Source organism: Myodes glareolus, chromosome 9 (assembly GCF_982192425.1).
Source record: "Myodes glareolus chromosome 9, mMyoGla1.1, whole genome shotgun sequence".
Taxonomy (NCBI): domain Eukaryota; kingdom Metazoa; phylum Chordata; class Mammalia; order Rodentia; family Cricetidae; genus Myodes; species Myodes glareolus.
The window spans coordinates 795,124-816,665 of record NC_142034.1 but is presented as its reverse complement, the minus strand read 5'-3'; the positions used below and the strand labels follow the sequence as shown (position 1 = coordinate 816,665).

The window sequence follows — 21,542 nt, the reverse complement described above, 5'->3', positions numbered from 1 at the left end:
TATATCTAGCCTCTTCTTGGCTAACTCTCCCATCTTGATTAACCCATATCTAGTAATCTGTGTCACCATGGGGTCGAGGCTTACCGGGAAGATTCTAACCTACGTCTGTCTCAGGTTGGAGAATCATGGCCTCTGCCACACTGCCTTCTTCCTCCCAGCATCCAGTCCTGTTTTCCCCGCCTATCTGAGATCTGCCCTATCAAAAGGCCAAGGCAGTTTCTTTATTTGACCAAGAACATCCTACACCATATATGTAAGTGTATGGTTGTCAGATCCTTCAGGGCTGGAGTTACAGGTGGGTGTGAGCTGACGTGGGTGTTGGGAACCAAACATGGATCTTCTCCAAGAGCAGTAAATTCTCTTAAACACTGAGCTATCATTCCAGCCCCACCCAACCCCCAAATAAGTTTTTTTGTTTGTTTGTTTGTTTTCTGAGACAGGGTCTTTCTACATTGTTCTGGAACTTAATGTGTAGACCAGGTTGGCCTATAACTCAGAGGTCTGCCTGACTGCCACCTGAGTGCTGAGATTAAAGGTGTGTGCCACCACAGCCAAGCCTGGCCCAGGTTTGGTTTTTTTTTTTAAATGTCTGTCTATTTATTTATTTAATTTGTGAGTGCTCTATCTACACGTACACCTTTATGCCAGAAAAGGGCATCAGATCCCACTATGAATGGTTGTGAGCCTAGAACCTACCTCTTTTCTGGGAGAAGTGGGCATTTGAAGCTGAGCTCTATAAGCTTTGAAAGTCATCTCTTCCTTTCCAGGTGGCACAGCAGCTTAGGGTACCCTGAGAGTGGTTGGCGACATGCTATTCTCAAGAATAGCCTGGCAGTAAGTAGCCCCTTTTGCTGCCAAGATTAGAGAGGCAAGAGGGCTTCCTTGCTGTCCACAGCACTTTGTGGTCTGTTGTCATTATCTTCTTGAGTTCTAATTCCTCTTCTCACACAGTTTTTTTTCCCCCTGCTAGTCTATCAGAGTCAGTACCAAATCCCCAAAAGACTTGCAATCCCTAGAATGGCACAGCATAGCTGCCTGGTAATAGTCGGTGTTTGTGCCATTAATTGCTGCTTTACCACGTTCCTCTTGAGCAAAGAGGTTCAGGTGCTGGTGTAGTAGGATGGGATTCTAGCTGGACGTGGCTCCCTCATCTGCTCTCTTCCCCATCTAGAAGGTCCCTCTGGATCGCCAGTTGCAGAAGCACAGGACAGCTTTGTGCACTTTTGGAAATACTCCAGGAGAGGATGTGGATGAGTACAGATTTCTCCATTGTGAAAGTGCAACTGTTTCTGTTTTGTGGAAGAGGTGTTTTGTTTTTAAACAAGAGAGAGAAAGAGGGTTTCTTTTCTTTTTTTAAAATTATTTATTTATTATGTATACAACATTTCTTCCATGTATGCTTGCATGCCAGAAGAGGGCCCCAGATCTCATTATAGATGGCTATGAGCCACCATGTGGTTGCTGGGAATTAAACTCAGGACCTCTGGAAGAGCAGTCAGTGCTCTTAACCTCTGAGCCATCTCTCCAGCCTGAAAGAGCTGTTCTAAAACAAGTTAATGTCTAAGAAAAACAATTAGTATTTTGGATAATATTCTTTTTGTTTGTTTTTGTTGTTCGAGACAGGGTTTCTCTGTAGCTTTGGAGCCTGTCCTGAAGCTAGCTCTTGCAGACCAGGCTGGCCTTGAACTCACAGAGATCCTCTTGCCTCTGCCTCCCAAGTGCTGGGATTAAAGGCATGCGCCACCACCGCCTGGCTTGGATAATATTCTTGTACATTTTGTCCAGCTCTTCTTTTCTTATTTTATCTTGGTGTCTCTCTCTCTTTTCTCTCGGCAGGTTTTGTCTATGTAGCCTTGGCTGTCCTGGAACGTACTCTGCAGACCAGGCTAGCCACAGACTCAGAGATCTGCTTGCCTCTGTCTCCCAAGTACCAAGTGCTGAGATTAAAGGCATGTGCCATCACTGCCTAGTTTATGTTTGATTTTTTTAAAATTGGTTTTTATTTTATGACATTGGTATTTTGCTTGCATGTATGTCTGTGTGAGGGTGTTGGATTCCCTGGAACTGGAGTTACAGATAGCTGTGAGCAAGCATGTGGGTGCTGGGAAATGAACCCAGGTCCTTTGGAAGAGCAGCCAGTGCTCTAACCGCTGAGCCATCTCTCCAGCCCCACTTATTTTATTTTATTAAGCAAAGTCGATTTATACCATCTTAAATAATGACAATATATTTGTCAGCTTTCTTGCTTCTGGTCCTACCTAAAAATAAGTCTTTTGAATTCACTGATTTAAGCGAACCACAACCTGTCACACAAGCACACGTTGCTATTTCTGTCACTCAAAGCAAGTGTTGAGCATCCTATCAAGTTGTTACCTCTCGTATCCCAAGAGTGGTGGCACAGGAAAATGTAAGGACTCTTCTTGAGACCTCAGCTTAATTGAGAGGTACTCCCTTCCACATGGGTTTGCAGTGTGTGTGGACTTTTTTACATTGTAGCTACCTTGAAGCAGATTCCAGGAATTCTTAGACAGTATGTGCTTTTTGCTCTAATTGACCTTTTGACAAAGCTTGTATACCTTACACAGTGAAAGCTGTAGTAGTCCAAGAAGTGGTTCTAATGTCTCTCCTCAAGACTTTAGGCAATGTGGACATGTTTTCTAGGCATATGTAGAAGGCTGGTGTGCTGGTGTGCAGAGATTGAAGGCCAGCAATGCTGGTACAAATTCCGCAGTACTCAGGACAGACCCCTACAATGGATGACAGTCCCAGGTGTCAGCAATGACAGTTTTATATCACTCTTAGTCTTTCATTTGATTTTGGTAGGTTTTTCAAAACATTTATTTTGTGTGTGTGTGCATGGGCACATGTGGGGGGGGACACATAAGTGGATGCATAGAAGGACAACATAGGAAATTGGATCTCTATCATGTATGTGGGTTCGGGGATCACACTGAGGTCTTAAGGCAAATGTCTTTATTCACTGAGACATCCTGTTGGCCCTTGACAGATTAAAAAATACACGTGTGTTATTTGTGAGGAGCTAATGTGTGTCATGTTACATGTGTGGAAGTTAGAATAACTTTAGGTGCATACTCTTGCTTTACAGTGCCACTACTCCCTGGCCTCTAGTGGCTTAACTCTGCACTTTGATCTTCAGACAAGTTTTAATTGTTAAGTCATAAACAAAATATCACTCACTATACAGGTGTTTACCAGTGAATTGTTCAAGGTAGGCGTAAAGAAAGATATGTATGGGTATGTACAAAATGCTATATATAGGTCAGAGGATACACATATATACATACATATATATGTCAGAGAACAGCCCATGTTGGTTCTCTCTTCTGTATGAATTCCAGAGATAGAACACAGGTTGCCAGTGCTTTTACCTGTTGAACTATCTCACTGGCCCCTGATGTATGTAGGCTTTTGTTTTGTTTTATTTTTTTTATATTTATTTATTTTATTTATTTATTATGTATACAATATTCTTTCTATGTGTATACCTGAAGGCCAGAAGAGGCCACCAGACCTCATTACAGATGGTTGTGAGCCACCATGTGGTTGCTGGGAATTGAACTCAGGACCTTTGGAAGAGCAGGCAATGCTCTTAACTGCTGAGCCATCTCTCCAACCCTTGTTTTGTTTTATTTTTAATCTTATTTTGAGACAAGGTTTCTCTGTGTAGCCCTGACTGTCTTGGAACTTGCTCTGCAGGTAGTGAGACCCTGTCTCAAGAAGCAAAAATAAATCTTAGAACAGCAACAAAACTTGGGAGGTGGCTAGAGAAATGGCTCAGCAGTTATAAGCATTTGCTGCTCTTACAGAGAACCCAGTTTATGGTTCCAGCACCCACAACTGACTCTAATTCCAGTTCCAAGGGATCCATTGCTGCCTTCTGGCCTCTGAGCGCCAGGCATGCACATGGTGCACAAACATACATGCAACCAAAAGACCCTTACATGTAAGATAAAAGTAAATTCCCAAACAAAACAAAATGGAAAACCTTGGTGTTTTTATGAATGCTGCAGAACAAGACAGGAATGTTACAGGCAATTCACCCTTGATTCTATAACTATCTCTACTTTTGGGGAATCTGGGGAGTCATACTTACAGCCTTATACATGTTGGATCAAGTCTACCCCCCCATCCCCATTAGACAGAGTCTCATTATGTAGACCAGGTTGGCCTCAAACTCGTTTGCCTGCCTGTGCAAACCTTGTGTTGGGTTAATGGTATGGGCTGCCATGACCAGCCACCTATTCCTGTATTGGTTGATGATGGACTATCCAAAGTGGCTTTTGTTTTTGTACTATGTGTTTTAAAACTAAACATGGCTGACTCATGGAGAGGCAACCTGTGGAAGCCTGGGTACATACACAGACAGTTTAAGTAAGTGAAAATGTGTTTCCGTGTTTAGAACTCATGGTGGTGATTGAAAACCATTATTAGTTTCTTAGAGGAACAAGGCAGACGGGCTGTTGGTCTTATCTTGATGCTAGACAGAAGGACCTGGTCTTCCCTATATTCCTACCATTCTTGCTTGTTTTTGCTTCTCCCACAGATCATGTGTGACTTGCTTTCATCTGACCTAGATTCCTGTATGTCTTAGATGGAAGTAGGGTGTGGTGGTCTTTGTTTATTTGCTTTTTCAGGTGACTGTCCTTGCAGAGGTCTGGGGAGAGATGCTCCGGAGAGTGTCCAACTGGAGCAAATCCTGATCCCAAACCGGGCCTTTTCCAGTTGTGCATACCATCCTGACTTGACCAGCCTGAGTTTAGTGACTTGGTAGCTCAACTTTCCTTCCTTCCCTGTTTCTTATAAAATACTGTCAAACTTGTTGAAATTAGCTTCTCAAAGATAAAATATTTCTTTGTTAGTTTGTTTTGAGACAGCTGATTTGGACCTCTGAAGATCATGCTGTCCTGTTGCAGTCCTCCTGCCTCTGCCTCCTGAGTGCTGGAACTAACAAACGATCCTGTTCTCTTGTAGAAGTCTTTTCTTTGCTTTCTTCTTCCTTTTTTTATGGAAGACAGAGTCTTTCTACTCTCTAGTTCAACACTGGCCTTGAACTCAGATCCAGCTACTTCTGTCTCCTGTGTGATGGGATTAAAAGGGTGAGTTACTACACTCAGCTTCTTTCTTTTTTTAAGATTTGTTTTGATTATTTGTCTGTGTGCCTATATGTGCCCAGGGAGGCCAGAAGTGTCGGAAACTCTGAAGCTGGAGTTGTAGGTGATTGTGAACTGTTCACAATTTTATTGCTGGGGCCCGAGCTCTGATCCTTGCCGGTTAGTATACTCCCTTAACCACTGAGCCAAGTCTCCAGTCCCCAAATTTTATTTCATTTGTTTGTTTTTTGAGACAAGAACTCAGTGTTTAGCCTAGATTAACCTTGGACCTCAGCTTCCCGAATACTGGGACTGCAAACACGAGCCACCATGCTTGGCTAAGGAAATTGTTTTAAGGTTGTTGTGTAGTAAGTCCAGCGCCTGGCCTTCCTTCAGTAATGGCTTCTTTCTATTCTGTTCTTGTTTGTGTTGCTATGCACATTAGAGACTAAACAGAGGGTCTAACACACTAATCATAGGGTCTAGCACCAAGCAATATACATAAATCTTGTTTGCTTCTTTGGTGAGTCACCCTTTCCTGTTTCTTTATGTACCTTAGAACACAACATAACCTTGTTGTCTGTCTTGACTATCAGCATTGGAAGTCATGTTCTCCTTGTAGTTTGCTGGGGGGTTTGTTGGTTGGTTAAGAGCCATGTGAACCTTTCATTTAGTAACTGAGATACTTGTTCGTTAGTTGATAGAGCACATGTCTGGCTGTCATTTTGATAGATCTCCTGAAAGCCAGTCTTCCCAGTCTTGGAATTGAGTTTCACGAGGGCCGACCATCATCTTTGCCTGGGGAGCAACCCAAGTGACTCATTTACATTCTAGTGCATACCCATACTTTAGAATGTCTTGATTCCCAGAGAAGGTCTCAAAGTCCACACCTCCGGCAGTATCTTTTGTTTTTGGACTAAATTAATTTGTCTAAAGCACTGAGGTTTGTTGGTTTGGCTTGAAGTTTTTTCTTTTTCTTTTCTTTTTTTTTTTTTTTTTCTTTTCTTTTTACTTGAGTTCTGAGAGTTGGAGCAGAAACAGATTTGGAGACTGCCTTCAGCTAACACTCAAAGTTAGAAAACGTTGCTAGGAAAGATGATACTGCTTTGCAAGTGGTTGTAGGTGGTTCTTCACCATGCCAGGTTGGACACTGAATGAAGAAGGGCTGTCAGCTGACCTGTGAGTAGGATTGTAGTCTAGTTTTCCGATTTGTCTTTTTTTTTTTTATGTATACAGTGTTCTGTCTACAGGCCAGAAGAGGGCACCAGACCTCATTACAGATGGTTGTGAGCCACCATGTAAGGTTGCTGGGAATTGAACTCAGGACCTTTGGAAGAGCAGGCAATGCTCTTAACCTCTGAGCCATCTCTCTAGCCTCTCGGATTTGTCTGAAGAAAATTATGTCTAAGAGGTCTGAATACTTTTTAACCTGAATTAGATGAGATGCTGATATTACCAGTTTGTCTGTCTGTCTGTCTGTCTTTTGCATTCTGTTGCTCTCACTGTTTCATTCTTGTGATGACAACTGAACCAAGAACTAGACAAATCCTGGAACACTGTTCACTCCCAGCCCCACCCAGCAGATAGTCTTTTAAATGATCAAATTGTATTTGAAAATCTGTGGTAATACTTGTTGTAAAGAACTTTGAAAAATCCCTGAAGTAGATGGAGTTCGTAGAGGTGCTATTCTGTGAAAAGTTTCTGTAAGCAAAAGTGTAGGGCAAACACTGACCTAGGCCACTGTGGACAGAAAGAAAAGTTTAGAGCTGGAGAGATGGCTCAGAGGTTAAGAGCACTGGCTGCTCTTTCAGAGGTCCTGAGTTCAATTCTCAGCAACCACATGGTGACTCATAACCATCTATAGTGGGATCTGATGCCCTTTTCTGGCATAAAGGTATACATACAGTTAGAAAATTCATATATAAAATAAATGATCAATAATTTTTTTTTAAGAAAGGAAATGTTTATTTGGAGGAACAAACTGCTGGGTTATCCCAAAGGGTAGACTATAACAACTTGTGGAAAAAGTCTTGCCAGTTTTATGGGGACAGGTGTGTATGTGGGGATGCTTGAACCAGAAAACCTGGGGGCTAGAGTGAGGACTTTAACTTTAATCAGTTACAGACTATTTTGGATCAGTCTGGAACTAGATGCCCTTTGTTGGAGATAGTTGTCTGTTGGAGGCAGATAAGGGACAGGAATTCACTTCATGAGATTGCTGAGGGATGCTGAATCTACGTTTTTGTTTACCTCATAGCAATCCTGTCACCCTGTAAGAATCCAGCCTCAGGTTAGCCTAGGCTGTCATTTAGGATATTGTCAGTGACTTTGCCATTTTTGGGACCCGCTTTGGACGTAACAGTTAGATTTTGATTTTAAACAGTAGAGACCCCGTTGGAGATGAAATGTATCCTGCCTGTGTCAGTATTCGTTGTTTGTTTTGGGTTTTTGAGACAGGGTCTTCCATCGTAGCTTACTTAGCCTGACCTCAAACTGCCATCAACCCTCATCAGCTTCTGGAGTACTGGGGTGCCAGGCTTGTGGCCACACCCAGTGCTCACTTTTCAGTGTCCTTTGTGACCTGCTGTACACGAATTCCTGTCTGTTGGGCAGGGTGTGAATTATGTTGTGTATACACATTCTCTCCCTCTCTCTATTCCAGGATTTGATTCTTATCATCCATGTAGCGGCTAATAACCTGGAACTTCAGTTCCAGGGAATCTGATACTCTATTCTGGCCCTACATGAACGTAGTGCCTGCAAGCAAAGTATTCATACATTAGAGTAGAAATTAAATAGTAAAAATATGATTGTATTTCTAGTCCTTGTAGCCTAGATAGACTTTACTATTGTTTTAGATTTATTTGTTTTATGCATATGAATATTTTGCTTGCATGTATGTTTGTGAGCCACATGCATATTTGGTGACCACAGAAGTCAGAGGCATCAGATTCTATGGAGCTGCTGTTGGGAGTGATTGTGAGCCACCGTGTGGGTTCTGGAAGTAGAGATCAAGCCTCATACAAGAGCAACAGTCACGCTCAGCCACTGAGTCATTTCTCCAGTGTTGGGTGGTTTGTATTTTTGTTTGTTTTTCAAGACAGGGTTTCTCTGTATAGTCCTGGCTGTCCTGTTACTCACTCTGTAGACCAGGCTGGCCTTGCCTGCCTAGACCTTCTAGTGCTAGGATTAAAGGTGTGTACCACCCACCACTGCCTGGCTGGTTTTGGGGTTTTGTGTTTCCTCTTCCTATTTTCTAAGTCTGTGTTAGTTACTTTTCTTGTGCAGTGATGAAATATCATGGCCAAGGCAATTTTTAGAAGGAAGGATTTATTTGGACTTACAGTTTCAGAGGGATGATAGTCCATTATTATCCTTGCGATGGTGGGGAAGCAGGGCAGCTGGAGCAGCAAGTGGAGAGTTCACATCTTTAACAAGCAGAAAGCAGAGAGAGAGAGAGAGAGAGAGAGAGAGAGAGAGAGAAAGAATGCACCAGAAACTGCATGGCTTTTAAAACCAGTGACATCCTTATCCATCAAGGCTACATCTCCTAAGCCTGCCACAACTTTGCCAACAGCTAGGGACCAAGTATTCAAATACCTGAGAATATGGGGGATATCTCATCCGAACCACCACATAGTTTTAATTAATAATGTCCCTCTCATCTCACTCCCAAGGAGGGAAATGTCCTTGACAGTCCTCATCTGCATTTCTGGCTAAATTAGAACAAATGGATTAGAGTTAATAATGCTCACAGATTAAGATTTTCTGTTTGCTGTCTTTGAATTCTATGAATTCTATGTTTTTCCTTTAAGAAATCCAAACCTGGTTTTTAAAATGTGTGTTTGGCGTCTGGAACTATAGAAAACAAAATCAATTTGGGCTAGCAAGACGGCTCATTGGCTAGAGATGGTTACCACCAAGCCTCAGCATCTGAGTTCAGTCCTCAAAACCTACATGGAAGGAGAGGACCAACTCTCATACACTGTGGTGGACACTTCCCCCAAATAAATAAGCAAAAATGTCAAAAACATAAATTAGCCTAATAAAATTTCTGACAAAGAGCTGCTTGCTCACTGTGGAGATTAAATTCTTTCTTTGTGTGAACTGATCTTGTCCATCAGGATCTGAAATTTTAAACAATTTCAGACAGTGTGTCAAGGGTGCAAACCTAGTGGGCTTTTTTGTTTTTTGGTGGTGTTTTTTGTTTTTTGTTTGTTTGTTTTTTTTTGGTTAGTTTTTTTGTGTGTTTGTTTGTTTTCTGGTTTTGTGAAAGAGGATTGCTAAATTTGCTACCCAGGCCTGTCTCAGACAGGAAGAGAATTTAGTTCCTCATTTTGACTGGGTTGATAATATTGTTTCTTTTGGATTTTAGGTGAATGGAAAATGATTCTTGTCTTGGGGACAAGGGGGTAGCCTGGCTTACTGTGTTCCCTTTTCTGTCATGCCCCTGTAGATTTTCTGTACTAAACAGACAAGCTCCTCCTCTGTAGAATCTCCTCATGAGACTAAAGTTGGCATGTCGTAGGAACAGTTGGATCTTGGGAAATAGGACTAAGGAAAATGAACTGCCGTTTCCTGTTGTCAGGTTAATACATAAAGGATAACTCATGAACTCCCTTTTAGAACGAACTTCTGTTTGTTCATTTTGTGCTACTAGGGGAAGGAATTGAACCTAGGTCTTCTTAGATCTCAGGCAAACATTCTACCAACTGAGAGCCATTTTAGCCCTAGAATGGAATTGTTTTGTTTTTGGAGACAGGGTTTCTCTGTGTAGCCCTGGCTGTCCTGAATTTACTCTGTAGACCAGCTTGACCTCAAAACTCAGAGGTCCTCCTGCCTCTGTCTGTGCTGGATTAAAGGTTTGTGCCATACACCCACCTTAAAATGTCTTTTTTTTAATAGATGTTTTTTGAGTAGTTATAGGTTCAGTGTGTTAAGGGTAAAGAGATTTCCTTTAATACTCTCTGCCCAGTGACTACGGATCATATAAACTATGAGGCAAGGTTTTGTTTAACCCACTGGGTAGTAGCTAGTACTTTTGTCTGGTAGTGTGTGAGCCTCTGCTCCTGGCAGCCATGGAGGGCTCTGAGATACGACGGCCAGTAGAGGGCAGGAGTTACCAGTTTACTTCTCCGTTTCTCAGGATAATTTTGGGTCTGCTGTGAGAGTGATCCAAGATAAGTATGCAGGGAGCATTTATTGCCTATCAGTAACAGTGGAAATACTAACCAGTGGTCTAGGACAGCAGTTAGTGGACTTCCTCCTTTCCATATAATCATCTCGTGTGCCTCTTTAGAGAAATTCTGTGAGGAGTGGCACAGTGTTAGATACGGGAAACCTGCGGGTCTGGTGGACTAAAGAAAAGTGGATGTCGTGTGGGCTATATGTGATTCCACACTCCCGCACCTTGTGATCCAGACTGTTAGACTTCTGAGGCAAAAACACAAGGATGTTCTCGCTAAGTGGGGCAATTGAAGGCTATAATTAACTCTTCAATGCAGGTCAGAATGGGCTGCCAGGGGATTTGAGGTTAGGTTTTCAGAACCTTTGCTTTTAAATTTGGACAAGGGACTGCAGACCTGTATAAATAAGATACAGGGCAGGAAGAAGGAAATGCTAAGGGTGGCATGCTCTTCAGCCTTGCTTGTGTCCCATTCCTACTGTAGCCTATGGGTTCATCCTCATCCTATCTACCCACTTCTCCGAACACACAACTCCTTACCTGCCCCTTTTTCTCATTTGAGCGTTTCTCTAATCCCTTCTGACTCATTGCTATTGCTGCTTTCCTGAAGTCCAAACGTCGAAGTATCCTGTTCTGGGTGAAATTTAGTGAAAGCCGCTTGTGTTAGCCTCCTCCTTGACTCTGACCACTGTCCTGCATTCTAAAACATGCATGAAGTGTCTTTGCTTTTGAATGGATATAGAACAGACTCTGAGGTAAAGGGATTTGAACAGTTACTTTTGAAAATAGTCTGTCATTAACATCACTGGTGTTGGTTTCATTTCTGTAAAGCCCTTTCTTTCTTTCTCTTTTTTTTTTCTTTTTCTTTTTTTTTTTGAGACAGGATTTTTCTGTGTAGCTCTGGCTGTCCTGGAGCTTACTCTGTCACTCTGTAGACCAGACTGGCCTTGAATTCTTTTTAACATTCGCCTGTCTCTGCCTCCCAAGTGCTTGAACTAAAGGCATGCACCACTAGTGCCTGGCTTCATGTCTGTAAAACTTTTAAGAATGTGAATTTAGTACAATTTATTCTACTCCAGATGAACACATAAAATAGTTTTATTTGGAACTATTATGGATTAATGCTGCTGTGAATATTCTCAAGTACTTCCGTTTTAGTCTGTGAGAAAAGATCTCATGTATCCCAGGCTGACTGACCTGGAACATAATATATAGCTCAGGATGACTTTGAACTCCTTCTGATCCTCCTGTTTAACTCATAACTGTTACGATTATAGGCACACACCACCATATCTAGCTCTTTGGATAGATTTTAAGTTAGGAAGCTTTCTTAAAATTTTATTTATTCAAAGCCAAGGTGGTGGTGGCACTGGCCTTTAATCTCAGTACTCAGGAGGCAGAGGCCAGCCTGGTCTATAAGAACTAATTCCAGGACAGACTCCAAAGCTACAGAGAAGCCCCATCTCGAAAACATCACAAAAGTTTATTTATTAAAAAAAATTATTCTTGTTAGTATTTATTTATTTATTTATTGGGAGTAAGTACCATTCCGTGGCTCAGACTGTCTTAGAACATCATATAGTTCAAGCTGGCCTTGAGTTCTTGGTAGTCCTGTCTCAGCTGTCCAGTATCACAGAGATCACAAGTGAGGGAAACTATACAGCTATGCCTAGCTGGTTCTGTTCCTTTGTAACAGGGCTCTATGTCTTCCAGGATGGTGTGGAGTTTACAGGTATCCACCCACCTCTGCCTTCCATGTGCTGTTATTAAAGGAATATACCACCACACCCAGATAATGGATATTTTTGTTTATTTTTAATTTATTTTAATGTGTATGGGTGTCTTGCCTGCATGAATGCCTGTGTACATGGTGAGCCTTGTGCACATGGAGGTCAGAAGATAGCATCAGGCCCTCCCCTGAAACTGATGTTAGATAGTTGTGAGCTGCTATGTGGGTTTTGGGAACTGAGCCCAGGTCCTCTCTCTACAAGAGCAGCAGTAAGTGCTCTTAACCATTGAACCGTCTCTCCAGCCCCGAAAAGGATGTTTTTAATAGGAATTTGCTGTTGTTTTGGTGGATGTTTGTTTGTTTGAAACAGAATATCTTTATGTAGTCCTTGGACTTGCTGTGAGCCTCCAGCTCACAGACCCACCTGTCTCTGCCTCCTAAGAAAATTCTAGTGTATATTTTTAGGTGAGCTCGTGTGTTCCTGCTGGGTTTGCTCCTTAAGCTTTTATTTCCCGGCTAAGCGGTGGTGCGCTCTTTTTGCCTTGTGTGGTTATAGCTGTGCTGGGGGAAAAGACACCGTCTGTAGTTCAGGTGCTGTGCTTTATCAGCCTGGACATTTCCACTTTTGGTCGCTGGCACTTTAGCAGGTACTGTAGTTTGAGTTTGCATTTCCCTGCTGGCTGGTGGCTTGGAGGATCTTTTCATGTGCTGATTCCAGTGGAGTGCAAATGTGATGTGAGGCATATCGAGGAGGGCTTGTGGCATTTGTCACCATAGGTGACTGAGTGTGGTGGAGGACAATCTTGTTCACCCAGAGCCAAACATGTACAAACTCTTTACTGCTGTGTAATCATCAACTTTATTAGTGATGAGAAAAAAACACTCCTAGACAATGTACTCATTTTGCTCAGACCCTTACAGATAGAACAGAAGTAACACTGTCCAGTGTACCACTCCAGAGTTAATGTGTGTGCGTCCTAAAATGTGTCAGGGAGGTTTTCAGGGTTAGGGGAAGAGGACACCACTGTGTTTTGTTTGTTTTTAAATTAATTGTTGTGTGTCTGTGAGTACGCATGCTTTTCACAGAACATGTGTGGGGTTCAGAAGACAGTTTCCAGGAGTTTGTTCTTTATTTCCACCCTGGGTTCTGAGGTTCAAACTTAGGTGATCAGGCCTACACAGCGGGCACTTTTACCCACTAAGCTATCCTGACTTGCCTGGTTGCTATTTTAAGTAAGCTTTCTTTGAAGTATACTTTATATAGAACAGAGCAAACCTAATGTGAGGGAGCCTTTTACAGATTTTGAGTGATGCTCACGTACACCCTGAGAGTGCCCATCACAGTCTGAGACTAGAGCACCAGTTCACCTTCAGAGTTGCAGGCATCGTCTTCCTGTGGGAGCCCAGGCAGTTTCCTAGATCAGTTGTATGGTTTTCAGGTTTCATTAAATGGAGTTGGTGGAGCAAACTCTTGTTGACTCTCTTTGAATGATGTTTTTGAGATGCACCTGTGTTACTTGCATGAGTGGTTTTCCTTTGCAATGGTTGAATGGCATTCTGTTGCATGGGTTCATTCTCCTTTTGCTGGCTCTCTGTCGTGATGTCATCACCTCCTATCTGCTCTACTTATTTTATATAAAGAGACATCTGTGCTTTTAAACTACTTTCCTACTTAGAGACCATTTAAACATGATTGGTTCCCATGGTACTGTAAGTTGGTGTAGAGGTCTGGTTTGTACCTAAAATATATGTTGGTGAAGCCTTAGGTATATCAGCCCAGTGCTCCAGATTGTCTGTGTGTCGCCTTTGCAATACAGTGAAGGAACCGTCTTTAGCCAGGACAGGAGTAGGACCAAGGCTGGGAATGTTAAAATTGTTAACCTTTGTTCAAGTAAAGGGAACTTAAGCTATTGCTGGGGACTACATCTGGCAGGTATTTGATTTTCTTTTTTCTTTTCTATTTTTGGTCTATACTTTTTATTTTCTTATGCTGATCTGGGTGCTGTCTCTGTGTGTTTCTCTGTCTCTCACACACTCTTTGTCCCTCTCTTCTGTCTGTGGGATGAAAGGCATGTCTCATGTCGTCCAGGTTGCTCTTGACCTTTCTGTTTAGTTAGAATTGGTCTTGAACTTTGACTCCTACCTCCCAAGTGCTGGTTTCACAGGTGTGTGCCATTATGAATGGCTAGTGTCATATGAAATACCTTTTTTGTGGTATTAAAGGATTTGGTGTACATTGTGGGTGGATTTTGAGGTGGGGAGGGCCTCTCTCACCTGCATTTCTGTGGGGAAGCTCAGGCTTCTGGTGGGCAGCAGACATGAACTGACCATTGGGTTTGTTTTCCAGGTGCACTTTCAGGTTTCCGAGCACAAACATCAAGATAACATTCACAGCCCTATCCAGTGAGAAGAGAGAGAAGCAAGAAGCCCCAGAGTCGCCAGTGAAGCCTGTGCAGCCACACATCTCACCCCTGACCATTAACATTCCAGACACTATGGCCCACCTCATCAGCCCCCTTCCCTCTCCCACGGGAACCATCAGGTACAGCAGAGGCTGAGGGTCCACAAGTCTTTAGTCACACAGCTGTACCCAAAGTGACCCTATCTGTTTTCACTGCAACTGGCGGTCAGGAGTTTGCTCAAAGTTTTTGTTGTGAATTGTAATTCTCAGTGTTGGTAGGTTGTGGGATTCCTGTCTTGTTTGTATCCCTTTGGGTTTGTATTACCAGAGCCATTTCTGTGGCCTTGGAATTGGAGTCTGCTGAGCACACCACATCAGTGGTTACATAACTGATGGCACTTGCTCTCTTCCCAAGTCTCCTGAGTTACTGGTACGCAGAGGTAAGGCTAGGGTCCCAGTGATTTCCCCCACCATCCTTAACTGATGGTTAAGAGGGCAGTGCCTTGTGCAGACCTGGTATGAATTGTGCCATGTCTAGAGGTTGAGATTTCACTGCTCTTGTCTCTGTCTTCCAACTTATTCTGAGCCTTAGAGGGGAAAGTGTAAATGACTTCTCTCTGAGCTCTCATCTGTCATTATTCTCAGAATTGTGGGCATCCATGAGCTCCTTTATTTGGTGGTGACAGAGAATAGCATTGAGGGAAGCTCTACTGGCAGTAGGGGTGGAGCCGGGTGTTTGGGGTCTCTAAGTCTGGGGCTCACTCTTTTTTTCCCTCCCTCCCTCCTCTCTCCCTCCTTTCTTCCTTTCTTCCTTCCTTTCTTCCTTAAAATTTACTGATTTATTATGTACACAGTGTTCTGTCTGCATGTATGCCTGCACACCAGAAGAGGGCACGAGATCTTATTACAGATGGTTGTGAGCCACCATGTGGTTGTGAAATTGAACTCAGGACCTCTGGAAGAGCAGCCAATACTCTTTAATGAATGAGTCATCTCCAGCCTGCTTGCCCTCTGTCCCTCCTTCCCTCTTTCTCCCTCCCCCTTCTCTGGAATTCACAGAGATCCACTTGCCTTTGCCCCTGATTCTGGATTCCAGCTCTAAGTCTAGTCCTGTTTCCTGTTTTCTTCTTTTTTTAAAATTTTATTTATTTATTTGGTGGGATTGTTTTGTTTTGTTGCTATTTTTTTGTTGTTTGTTTTTTGAGACAGGTTTTCTCTGTGTAGCTTTGAAGCTTGTCCTGGAACTCCATAGACCAGCCTGGCCTTGAACTTAGAGTCACCTGTCTTTGCCTCCTGAGTACTGGAATCAAAGGCGCGTGCCACCTCTGCTCAGACTGTTTTCGTGTTTTAAAATGTATTTTTTCATTGAAGAACTGACAGATTATCTAGTTGTATTTCTTCTAAAACTTCTCACAGAGTGACACAGTCTCTAGGCTCTGTATTCAAAGCTGAAATTTAAAATTCTAAGAGGCTAGAGAGATGGCTCAGCTCTTAAAGAGCACTTTCTGCTCTTACAGAGGGACCCGGGTTCAGTTCCCAGCACAGCACGGCAGTTTACAAACATCTAATTCCAGTTCCAGGACATCCACCACTCTCTTCTGGCCTCCACAGGCACCAGCCGTGCACGTGATACACGTATACATAGGTAAACACTTCAAACCTGTAACATAAATCTTTTTTTAAAAAAAAATTAAGTTAGGGGCTAGAGAAACGTCTCAGAAGTTAAGAGCAGTGACTGCTTTTCAAGAGGATCCAGGTTTCCCGTCCCAGCATCTACACGGCAACTCAAACTGTCTATAACTCCAGCTCCAGAGAATCTGACACCCTTACACATACAGGCAAAACACCAGTGCACATAAATTTTTTTTTTTTAAAAGAAGTTCCTATTTAATGTGATGGCTTACTTTCTCTGGTGGAATAAATGGGTCCTTGGTTTCTCACAGCTTATCTTGACAATTGCATTTCCTGATACACTGCTTGAAACAGTCTTCAATACCACAAAGAATTTCTGGGAGTACATTTTTTTCTTAGAAAATACTGCTTTCTCATTTTTTTTTCCAGTTTAGCTAGACATAGAAGCACATACGTACAATTCCAGCACTTCAGATTCAGAAACTAAGGCCTGAAAATTGCTGCCTCTTTAAAACCAGCCTGCAGCACAGAATGACGGGTTGTCTCCAGAAGAACAAGTGGTGCTGGGGAAGTATAATTCCAGTTCCAGGAGATCCACATCCTTCCTGCCTTCTTTAGGCACCCACATATCATATATGCAGACAAAACACATTTAAAAAAAAAAACCTTAAAAAAGAAATGTTTGTTTTCCCTGATCTCAGATCTTTACTGAAGAACAATACTATGCTTGCTTTAAAGTAGACTTTCCCCCCCTCTTTCACAGTGCTGCAAACTCCTGCCCATCCAGTCCTCGGGGAGCAGGATCTTCAGGGTACAAAATGGGCCGTGTGATACCATCTGACCTCAATTTAATGGCTGACAATTCACAGCCAGAAAATGAAAAGGAAGCTTCAGGTGGAGACAGCCCAAAGGTAAATGTCTGTAGTCTTGTTCCTGGGCCTGGGAGGCTTTGTGTAGACATTGGTCACTGTGGGACAAGTCCTTTTAGGAACACCATTCAGCTTCTCTGCTGCTGTGATAAAACACTGACCAAAGACAACTTCGAGAGAAAAGGGTTTTCTGTCTTACACTCCCTTATAATGGCCCATTCCTGAGGGAAGTCAGGGTAGGAATCCAGAAGCAGAGGCCATGAGAGGAGTGCTATTTCCTGGCTTTTTGCTCATATAGCCCAGAGTCACCTGCCCAGGGGTGTCATTGCTGACAGTGGGTTGGCCCCTTTCAGATCAATAATTAATCAAGAAAACGTACCATAGATATTCCTATAGGTTACTCCAGTAGAGGCCATTTGTCAGTTGAGGTTCCTGCTTCCCCACTGATCCTAGTTTATGTCGAGTGGACTAAAACTAACCAGCACACCACATCAGTGAAGTAAGCGTCTATCTATGAATTGGATTCTGGTACAACTCTGAATGTGCCATAGGTATCAGGGTTTATAGTGCCTTTTTTTTGTTGTTGTTTTTTGAGACGGTTTCTGTGTAACAGGTCTAGCTGTCCTGGAACTCTCTTTTGTAGACCAGGCTGGCCTCGAACTCACGGAGATCCACCTGCCCCTGACCTCCGAGTGCTGGGATTAAAGGCGTGCGCTGCCACCACCCAGCTGTAGTGCATCTTTTTAAATCCTTCAATACATATGTGAGGACCCCTGGGCAACTGTAGGCACAGTACTGATTATATATGAAATTTTTAGAAGCACAGAAAGGCTGTTGTTGCAGTGTTAAGAAAAAAACAGTCTGTGCATATGCAGAGCCGTGGAGTGAACAAGTCATAGCTATGTTACCTTGTACACACAGAGGCATGCTTAGGTGGTGGGTTGAAACATCACAGTAGAAAGGAGACTATAGTGCCAGAACTAATAGTGATCTTTGTGAGGCAGGAGCTGTTGGGTACTGGCTATGCTAATATCACCTTGCAAAATTTGTTCCACCCATTTGGGTATATTCTGAGCATTTTTTAAAAAATATTTATTTATTTGTTATGTATACAATATTCTGTCTGTGTGTATGCCTGAATGCCAGAAGAGGGCACCAGACCTCATTTCAGATGGTTGTGAGCCATCATGTGGTTGCTGGGAATTGAACTCAGGACCTTTGGGAGAGCAGGCAATGCTCTTAACCACTGAGCCATCTCTCCAGCCCCATTCTAAGCATTTTCTATATTAAATTATTTAAAAATAAAAATATTTTTATGCTCAGTATTTCAGCACCTGGGAGGAATCTCTTGAGTTCAAGTCCATTCAAGTTTGCATAGCAACTTTCAGGCTATTGGAAGTGTACTTAGTGATACATGGTTTCTAAAAATAAAAACGACATTTTTAAGGCCAACAAAATAGCTTAGCAGATAAAGGCACTTTCCACCAAGCCTGAAGATTTGAGTTTGGTACCTGGGATCCACATAGTAGAAGAGAACTAACTCCCGGAACAAATGAAAGCATCCTTAGAAGCATATAAGAAAAAGCCTTAGGAAGTACAATGGCCATTTGAGCAGGGATGAGGCGTCAAACCTCTGAGCCAAGCACACGGTGTAGGGACAGCTGCTCAGCCACATATCAGTCTCAGGTTCTTGTTCTCCCTGGTTCTTTTCCTAGAACCTCAGGGTGTGCTGTTGTGGGTGCTTTGGCAGAGCTTTTTGTGGCCTCAGTTATAGCAAAATAAAGTTAAAGTGGGCTGTGGGAGTCTTCTAAATGCTGGCATTGGTTGATGGAGAATTGATACACATCTCTCAGCTTATTGGAGAGCACTGTCTGTTGCTGTTCCTTTATACCTTCTAATTTTGCCCTTATCCCTAGTGCAACTCTAGTGAGATGGTGTTATTTTTTTGTCTTGGTTTTTGAGGTGGGGTCAGCTGGCCTTAAATTTACTATGTAGCACAATAATAGTTTGTTTTAACACTATATAAAAATCTAAAACTGAAAGTCAGGGTTGGGGAAGAGTCTGGAGATGTGACTCAGTAGTTAAAAAAAATACTAGCTGTACTTCCATAAGACATGGGTTCAAACCCCAGCAGCCACATGGTGGTTAAAAAGCTATAACACCAGGTCTAAGGGGATCTGACTCTTCTGTCCTACATGGCACTGCGTACACATGGTGCGCTGACCTGCATGCAGGTAGAATACTCCCACATTTAAAAAGTAAATAAAAATGTATACTTTATGTATGAACAGTACGCATCCTTGTGGTGCTGATGATCAAAACCAGGCCTTATACTGAATGTGCTTTGAATAAGAATAAATGCTGTCATTTGAATATACTCTTTTTTATTTTATTTTATTTTATTTATTATGTATAGTGTTCTTCCTGCATGTATGGCTAAAGAATGGAAGAGGGAACCAGATCTCATTACAGATGATTGTGAACCACAATGTGGTCCCTGGTAATTGAATTCAGGATCTCTGGAAGAGCATCAGTGTTCTTACCCTCTGAGCCATCTCTCCAGCCCTTGAATATACTCTTGCAGATTGCTTCCCTTTTTAAGATTTATTTCTCCATGTATATTTGGGACCTGCCAGATACGGCAGCCTCCCTTCCTAGCCACAGAAGAGCGTGTTCTTGTTTCTGACAAAGCTGTCACCATTTAATTGGTTTATGATTCTGACTTCAGTAAGTATCATTCTAAGTTGATGTTAAAAAAAAGTTAAAAGATTTATTTATTTATTACATACATAGTGTTCTGCCTGCATGTCTGCCTGCATGCCAGAAGATGGCACCAGATCTCATTATAGATAATTGTGAGTCACGATGTGGTTGCTGGGAATTGAACTCAGGACCTCTGAAAGTGCTCTTAACTTCTGATCCATCTCTCCAGTCGGAACTCTCTCTCTCAGACGCTTATGCTGGTACATGTGGGATTTTGAAATGTTGGAAAGACTGGGAGCTATCAGCAGCCTAGGATGAGCAGTGACTCTATGGCTCCTTCACAGGCGTGTGCTCACATGTAGAGTCTTGGCAGAAGTGTGCGAAGATCCCCAGCAGTACCATGGCTGGGCTGCTGCTTGCTCTGCATCACACCTGGACATGCCAGTCCCTCTCCATGTCACGGGGTGTTTCTTGATGTGTATTTCACTGAAATGTGTTCTGGATTTCACTGAAGTCCAATGGCTTCTATCAGTTTTATTTTTGGTTCTTGTCACTTAAATTTTCACCTGTGTGATTGCCCCCACCCCCATAGTGTTTCTCTGTGTAACAGCCTCTGGTTAACTCTATTTGTGAACTAGACTGGCCTCCGTCTTCTGCCTCCTGGGTACTGGGGTTAAAGGCATACGCCACTACACCTGGCTCCTTGTGTGGTTTTTAATCTTTATGCTGCTCTACAGTTTTTCTATTTACTTTTCCCAGATTTTCTCGATCATACTACTTTTATAATAAAAACACCCTTGTTGCCTGGCAATGGTGATGTACCCCTTTAATTCCAGCACTTGTGGGTAGAGGCAGTCAGATCTCTGAGTTCAAGGCCAGCCTGGTCTACAGAGTGAGTTCCAGGACAGGTAAGCCTCCACATAGAAACCCTGTCTCGGAAAACAACAGCAACAACAAGAAAGCCCACACTGTTGCATGAATAATCTTGAATCTTAGGTGCTTTTTTTTTCTAACACAGGATGACTCAAAGCCACCTTACTCCTATGCACAGTTGATAGTACAAGCGATTACAATGGCTCCTGATAAACAACTCACCCTAAATGGAATTTATACACACATCACTAAAAACTATCCATACTATAGGACTGCAGACAAGGGCTGGCAGGTAAGTACATTTCAGCTTGCTCTCGTCCTGTGTGTTGAAGATGCTGCTGTTTTATATGCCAGAGACGTCATTAGAGGGGGGAGTCTCCCACTGGAGAGCTCTAGGCATGATAGTGCCCTGCTTTTCTGTCCAGGAGGAGCAGCAGTTCTGAAGAAAAGTGAAACTGATGCTTTTACTCAGACATGTTCTTCTGTACAGACCAGGGTTCATGACAGTGACTGTGCCTCTCACCTGAGTGTGGCTGCTCCAGGAGTGGTTTAGTGAGAGCCCGAGTGCCTGCTCTGGGGTCTGTTTTAACTCAGCAGCGTACGTTTTATGTTGACATTCATTTGATCTTTTACTGCCATGAGAACTTCGCTGCCTTTCCAGAAACTATCACCTACATCTCCGTATGTCAGACCTTACTTATTCTGACATAGCTTTGGGGCAGGAGGCTCAAAACAGAACAGCATATTTAAGAAAATTGGATTTCCAAGGCCGGAGAAATAGATCAGTTGGTTAATTCCATCTGTAGAATCCATATAAAAATCAAGGTGCTGGAGAGGTGCATACGGGCATCTCCGGGACTCAGCTCGCTATCTGACAAGCTTTAGGCCTGTGAGAGACCCCGTCTCAAAAAATACCAAAGTGTTTTGCTCCTGAGGAATGAATCTCAGAGCTATTTCCTGGCCTACACACACATAGGCACAGAGGCGGATCCCTGCCTGAGTCCTGTTTTCCAACAGTATGTTTGGAGGATGTGAGCAT

At 42.7% G+C, this 21,542-nt stretch overlaps 1 protein-coding gene and 1 non-coding gene across 4 annotated transcripts in view; both read left to right on the top strand.

Moving 5' to 3' along the window:
• Foxk2 (forkhead box K2) overlaps positions 1-21,542 on the top strand; it is a 41,046-nt gene that overhangs the window by 4,872 nt on the left and 14,632 nt on the right. For all 3 annotated transcript variants that reach the window (XM_085694200.2, XM_085694198.2, XM_085694197.2), the window contains exons 2-4: positions 14,373-14,567; positions 16,822-16,969; positions 20,649-20,795. In XM_085694200.2, coding sequence (XP_085550326.1) covers positions 14,373-14,567; positions 16,822-16,969; positions 20,649-20,795 — 490 coding nt within the window. The remainder of the gene's footprint in view (positions 1-14,372; positions 14,568-16,821; positions 16,970-20,648; positions 20,796-21,542) is intronic.
• Positions 19,538-19,667, top strand: LOC125397188 (small nucleolar RNA SNORA24). The gene has a single exon (XR_007231021.3). It is a non-coding gene; the product is annotated as a small nucleolar RNA SNORA24 (small nucleolar RNA).